This window comes from Neltuma alba, unplaced genomic scaffold (assembly GCF_004799145.2).
Source record: "Neltuma alba isolate B1F8T4 unplaced genomic scaffold, ASM479914v2 tig00010743_pilon, whole genome shotgun sequence".
NCBI lineage: Eukaryota > Viridiplantae > Streptophyta > Magnoliopsida > Fabales > Fabaceae > Neltuma > Neltuma alba.
This window is the reverse complement of record NW_021635570.1, coordinates 12,095-19,011: the sequence shown is the minus strand read 5'-3', so window position 1 is coordinate 19,011 and position 6,917 is coordinate 12,095. Positions and strand designations below refer to the sequence as shown.

The 6,917-nt window shown below is 33.5% G+C and overlaps 1 protein-coding gene across 2 annotated transcripts; it reads right to left on the bottom strand.

The window, feature by feature from the left end:
• Positions 1-1,297: 1,297 nt before the first annotated feature.
• LOC114758705 (UDP-glucose 6-dehydrogenase 1-like) lies at positions 1,298-4,198 on the bottom strand. 2 transcript variants are annotated; one of them, XR_003741837.1, is made up of 3 exons: positions 3,980-4,198; positions 1,726-3,258; positions 1,298-1,488 (listed from the first exon to the last, which is right to left on the bottom strand). XR_003741837.1 is itself a non-coding variant. In XM_028947783.1 (2 exons), exon 2 carries the CDS (start codon positions 3,236-3,238, stop codon positions 1,796-1,798), a length of 1,443 nt encoding a protein of 480 aa, XP_028803616.1. In that variant the 5' UTR covers positions 3,239-3,258; positions 3,980-4,198; the 3' UTR covers positions 1,496-1,795. The 2 variants fall into 2 exon arrangements, 1 of the variants encoding a protein (XP_028803616.1); XM_028947783.1 differs by lacking the exon at positions 1,298-1,488 and having other exon boundaries at positions 1,496-3,258.
• Positions 4,199-6,917: the final 2,719 nt, after the last annotated feature.

Sequence of the window (6,917 nt, the reverse complement as noted above, 5' to 3'; positions counted from 1 at the left end):
AATTTAAAAAGAAATATTTGGTGTCATTAAGTTATAAGGTTCCGACTCAAAAGTAGCACATTACAAATTCAATAAGGTTAAGCCGACACTTGGTTCCTGGATTCCAATGTGTTTGGTTACAATGATGCTTATTCCCAAGAAGATATGATTCCTACAAATGTGGGAATTTCCATTCATAAAAAAAATACTATCAGAGGTGTCCTGATTCCCACTTTAGAATGATGATACATTTATATCATACCTCGAGTTTTTGGTCTAATCTTATTAACTATATTTCTTTGAGTTACTCGAAAATCACAAACAATGGAATATTATTTTTCTGAGAATTTTATCACAATCGAGGTGAGAGCTTTATTTTATGTCTATCTCACTTCAATTAGAAAATTAATTAGGAGTTTTAATAAATTCAGATTTTAAAAGGAGACAAAATCACAAAACTGTAACACAAAGTATTTTACATTATTGCGTGCTTAAGACTCGAATTAGAGACCTCTAATTAGTACAGTCTCCTAAATCAAACAGTGGCAGGCTAAATTGCATTGGTGGGTTCCAAAAAAAGGGGGGGTGGTTAATAGAAGTTTGCGTCTAAAGAGAAATTTTATGCAAAGCAAACAAGTCTCTGGAGAGACAAAACAAGACAAGATAAACCAATAAAAACAGACCCCATAAAAAAGGAAAGGAAAATGAAAAGTTGATGTTAATTCTTTTTTTTTTTTTTGGGTCAGAAGTTGATGTTAATTCGTTTCGTCGTCGTTTGAACGGAATAGAAAATCAAATGGTTTATTTAATTGAAATTTTTTAACATTATAAGGCAGTGAGAGTTTTCAATTAATTTAATTCAGTGACAATTGAAAAAGGAAAAAAAAAAAAAAAACTCCACGTTTGTTTGTTTGTACCAGCCAAGTCAAACTTCAGATGTGAATGTCTGGCCTTGATAAAACAAATCAATAGTTTAAGGTTGTGAGGGAGAAAGATTAAGGGATAATTACCAAAAAAATCCTAAGAAAAAATTTTAATTATAAAAAAATCCCAATAACAAATGACCAGTCTAAATCTAACGTCATTCCCAATTTTGAATCTTGTCATTACTTATTCTATGAACTTTAAGTAATTAAATCTTTTTTCTTGGGACTAAATTGTAATTCTCTCAAAAATTAGTAATTTGAGGCTGAAAGTAGCATGGGATTCTAAACCAACAAAGGAATTTAAAAAATTAAGGTTAACTCCCACGTGTTACCATACAATATAATAATCATATGTACCCTGCAGAAGCATGTAAACCCATAGAGATTTTATATTTTGTCTGCAAAACAACTAAAATCCAAAACAGTACGTGATCACAGGAGTGAGGAGTCCAATATGACAATCCTTCAACACACACACACACACACACACACCGGTCTCTTCAGGATTCTTTTTCATTCTTCGGGTGGAGAAAACAGGAAGGGAGAAGGAAAGGGAAAGAGAACTTTTGGACGTCAAGAGACTCTGCAGATGAAGAAAAATGAAAGAAATGATATTTCATTATTAAATTGTATAGAGCTACACTAATCTTATTACATTAAAACAGGTCAACAAATAAGGATATGTAATGTTTTAGCTAAAGCTAGAAACATATATTTAGGAGCTACCATGTGCCATAAAAGGCTGATCAAAATATATATGAAGAAAACAGACATTGTCATAACATATAAAGGAACATTGCTCTAAAAATATCCCACCCACCAGGTCTCTCAATCCTCTGGATGCAAGGCCAATAGTCTCAGACAGTTGTGAAAATTTTCATGTCGCTTCTTTAAGCCACAGCAGGCATGTCCTTCAGCCATGGATCCAGAGGCTTCCCGATGGAATAAACAATAAACCCAATCTTCCTCAGCTTCTGAACATCTGCAATGTTTCTTCCATCAAACACAAATGCAGGCTTCCTCATGTTGTCATAGATTCTCTGGTAATCCAGATTCCTGAATTCATCCCACTCTGTTAGGATGCAGATTCCATGTGCATCTCTTGTTGCCTCGTACGCGTCCCAAACAACAGACACTTCCTTAACTGATGTTGGACTCATAGGTTGAAGATGGGGCGGGTGGTCCCAGTCGAACTTCTTCATTGAAAGGTCCCTGAAGATCTGATCCTCGGAAACCTGGGGATCGTAGATGCTCAGCTTGCCCTTGTCACCTAGCAGCCCCTTGCAAACATCAATGGCTGGGGTCTCCCTGGTATCGCCGGTGTCTTTCTTGAAGGCAAAACCCAGAATGGCAATTTTCTTACCAGAGACTGTGTTGAACATGGAGGAAACCACCCGGTTCACAAATCGAGTTTTCTGGTAGTCATTTACCTTGACGACCTGTTTCCAGTAATTTGCTACCTCAGGAAGGCCATTGCACTCACAGATGTAAATCAAGTTCAGGATATCCTTCTGGAAACAGGATCCACCAAAACCAACACTCGCGTTCAAGAATTTTGGTCCAATTCTGGAGTCTGTGCCAACCGAGTGTGATACCTGGGAGATGTCAGCACCAGTGGCCTCACAAAGTGCTGACATGGCATTCACAGAAGAAATCCTCTGTGCCAGAAAAGCATTGGCAGCAAGCTTTGAAAGTTCTGCAGACCATAGATTGGTGCAAAGGATTCTATCCACAGGAACCCAGTGAGCATAAACATCTTTCAGAGCCCGAATGGCCTTCTGACCTAATGGTGTTTCCCTACCTCCGATGAGAACTCGATCGGGTTGAAACAGATCCTTGATTGCAGTACCCTCAGCAAGAAATTCTGGGTTTGACAGAATTGAGAAGTTGATTCCTTTCCTGTTGTGGGTAAGAATCTTCTCAATTGCCTCAGCTGTTTTCACAGGGACAGTTGATTTCTCAACCACAATTTTGTCAGATGTTGAAACATCGGCAATCATCCGGGCCGCGCTCTCCCAATAGGTTAGATCCGCAGCTTTGCCAGCTCCAAGGCCCTGAGTTTTTGTTGGGGTGTTAACCGAGACAAAGACAATATCAGCCTCAGCAACATGTTTCTCCACGTCCGTGCTAAAGAAGAGGTTCTTCCCTCTACACTGCTTCACCACATCCTCGAGTCCCGGCTCATAGATGGGAAGTTGGTCGCTGTTCCAGGCATTGATCCTTGGCACAGAGATATCCACCACAGCTACTTCAATCTCTGGACACTTCAGGGCAATCACAGCCATGGTAGGCCCACCAACATATCCAGCTCCAATACAACAAATCTTCACCATTTTTGCTAGCTCTCAGCAACCTTTAAGGCACAAGAATTTCAACTTAAACAGCATATATATAAACACAAGGTAGCTAATTACATTAAGGGGGGAAAAAAAAAGTTTAACAATTGGAAACTCCAAGTTGGAATAAATTCTCAGACGAGATTTACTACAAATAGGAGAACAACTGAGAAATTCATTCAAAAAGATTTATGGTGCAGAAACAATATTGCAGAAAAAGAGGAGTTTATAGAGGGATTAACAAATGCATACACTCAATAGTATACATACAGAGAACGAGATCTATAGCTTTCAACATGAAGCGGTGGGAAATGAGATTTAGATCCAGGTGTTCGCACAGAAGAAGACGAAAATGCTCAAATGGAATTCATTTATTCCACTGTTTAGCTCTTGTAGTGTTTCTACGCGTACATGCACATAAATAAATCAAACAAAAGACAAATTGCAGATTCTAATCGTCCATGACAATCTTAGCTAGCAGATCTACGACAATTTACCTCACAACAGCCAACAGATCTCCTCGCAAAGGAACAATTTCAAACACACGCAAAGCAATAGAGCCATTTCAGACCCGAACAAGAAAAACAAAAATACCCGAATGAAAGAGAAAGAGGAATGAACCAATCCAGGCTAAACCCAGATAAGCAAAACGAGAAATCCCGAGGCCCCAAAAACTAAATCTTGTTGAAACCGACGAAATGAAGTAAATTTGAACAAACCCACAAACAGATCAATTACCTTCTGCTTACTAAACCCTTGATTCTTGTTTCTCCCTTGAGATCGTGAAATGGAGGAACAACACAGAGAGATATATAGAGAGAGATCGATCTGATCCAGAAGAAGATGAAAACAATCTCACAGCTTCTTCTGCGAATGAGAAGAATGAGAAAAAAAGAAGACCGGGTTGTGTATATATATAGATGTAGATATATAGACGATTCAGGCACCAACCCAGTCACCAAGATAATACCCACTCTGGTTTCCGTGAAGAAAGCATTATTACTACAACTGTGCACAACACGTTTTTGGTTCTTTGTCATTTACAACCCACCTCTGATTATTCATCCCTAATTAATTGATTAATTTTCTTTAATGGTACTAATATTTTTTAGAAACCTGTTACTAATAATAAAAATTTGTCAGCTTCGATCGAGTTAGTTAGATGGTGGATCCAATGACATCATGTTGCTATTAATTAGAAATTCATAATTAATTTATTTTTTGGGGTTTATCAGCGTGGTACTATGATCAGGGCATACGGATTAATTGATCGTACTTTTTTGAATAAAAATGAAAACTTTTTTTGAGGAGATTTTTTTTGAAACAGGAACAGAAAAACCATCTTCCACCGACATGAATGTCAGAAACGGTCCAACAGCTGCAAAACTGGCAACATTTTTTTTCAAAAAAGAGGAAGTGAAAATAAAAAGGAAAAAAATTGAATGGGTGTTCAAAAATTAGGTTTTATCTGATTAAAAATGGAATAAAAGAATTTTTAACCTTAATATAATTTAACTTTTTCCCCTCAAAATTCAATGGATCATGTGGACAAGAAAGTCCCTGCAAATTTTTTTAATTATCTTTTTTTGTTCATACTATTATAATTGTAACGATACGCGAGTTGTTAATATTAAAAACATCAAACTTCATAAATTTTTTTTTGTTAATGACATTATGAAAGTTGCTAGTATCATTACGTTACTTGTTAATCAGATTACTGAAATTGTAAAAATGTTACTTTTGAATTTTTCAAAAAAACTATTGTTAAATACTATAGCAAATTTGTTAATAATATTACAAAACTTGTTAATTGTGTTACCAAAGTTATAAAAATATTATTTTTTGAATTTTTTGATTGTTAATAACATTAAATAACTTATTAATCACATTACTGAACTTCAAAACATCCCACACAAATAATTGTTAATCGTCAAATCTTCAGTGATCGGCAGCCGAAACTCCAATGATCGGCAGCCCATCTAAACTCTCGTGACCCCTTCTGGCACTAGAGCTCGGCTACCAGCTGGCTAGTGACGATGGTTTTTTAAAAAATAAAAATAAAAGATAAATGGTCATTTTAATAAATTTGTAAATCTTAATTTAATCACCTTTAACCATTTGAGGATTTCATTATTTAACTTTCATTTTTTCATTTTTTCCCCTAAATATATTCAATTATGGTCAGTTATGTGTATACCAAAATTCGTCCTTTTCATTCGAACTGAAAACTTGACCGAGTCTTTTGAGCAGAAGTATTCAAGTACGATTTGAAAATATCATTATTTTTATTTTATTTTAATATATATATCATTTTATATTTTAAAAAAGTGTTTCCAATCACTGTCAAATTAACACAAATCCATTTTTTTCCAGAACAAAAACGCTATTTTTACAATTTTTCATTTATCTTAAAAGAATTTTTGAATTGGGTGCGAATTTGGATTTGAAAATCAAATATGATTATTCACCAATCCCCATATGCCAGGCAATTTTTTTCTGGAAAAAGAATACATCATTAATTAATTTAAACATTTAGCAGTTACAATATTGTCTAAAACAATTTAGGAGTTATTTAAACAAAAGAAACCAGAGAACCTATATATGTAAAAACATGTATACTTCTTCCTTCCCTTTATTATAAGATCCATTTAATTATATTATATGATTTAAAAAACTGTCAAATAGTTTAAAATAATAAATATGTTAAAAATATATATTTTTCAAATATACTCTCATTTATAAATGGGAAGGTAGGTGTGAGTGAGAAAAAAAATAGAAGAGAACATATGGGGAAAAAAAATAATGAGAGAGAGTATATTAATAAAGGATAAAGTGAGTAAAAATACATTTATCATTTAAACAAATCTAAGAAAATTTTACAAAAAAACCCAAACTAATTTAAAAAATAGATCTTATAATAAAAAGCGAAGGCTGTGTGTGTATATATATTATAAACCTTAAAGTCTTGATGAAGATATTCTGTTGAAGTTGTTTCACATTTTTGGCTTTCCATGTGGCCTCCTGATTTTCTCCAACAGAATCATCACCACTTTTAAAAGTTTTAATTATAAAACGTACAATAATAATGTAAGCGGATTATAATATATATATATATATATATAAAATAATAATATTCTGGAACAATTATTTTAATAGAAGTTCATAAAATAAAATTGATGTGACACAGAATATATTATCATTAAGGAAAAGAAACTTGAGAAAGCTTTAAAAAGTTTTTTAAACTTTTTAAAGGTTGTTCCATCACATGGACACAACAGCAAGGTGACATGGAAGAAACTATATGTATATATATTGAACCTAGTAAATGAAATTAAATGTATTTGAAACATTAGTTTCACATATATTGTATATTTTTTAATTGAAAAATAATAAATATGAAACAAAGTAAATTGAAGCAAAAGGAAAAAGAAACTATTCCTCTCTCTATGTGTAAAGTTATCCCTTTTTTTATCATTTGTTATGGTTATATGAGTCAGTGTGAGAAGAGTTAACTTGAAGTTTGAATAGTTCATACTGCTATTATTATTAAAAGTTGATATTTAATATATTATGTTATTATTAATATTATAATACTCTTCCGGTCCTTAATATAAGAGTCATTTAACTAATTTGATTAGATTAAGGAAGTTAGGTAAGTTAGTTAATTATAAGAAAT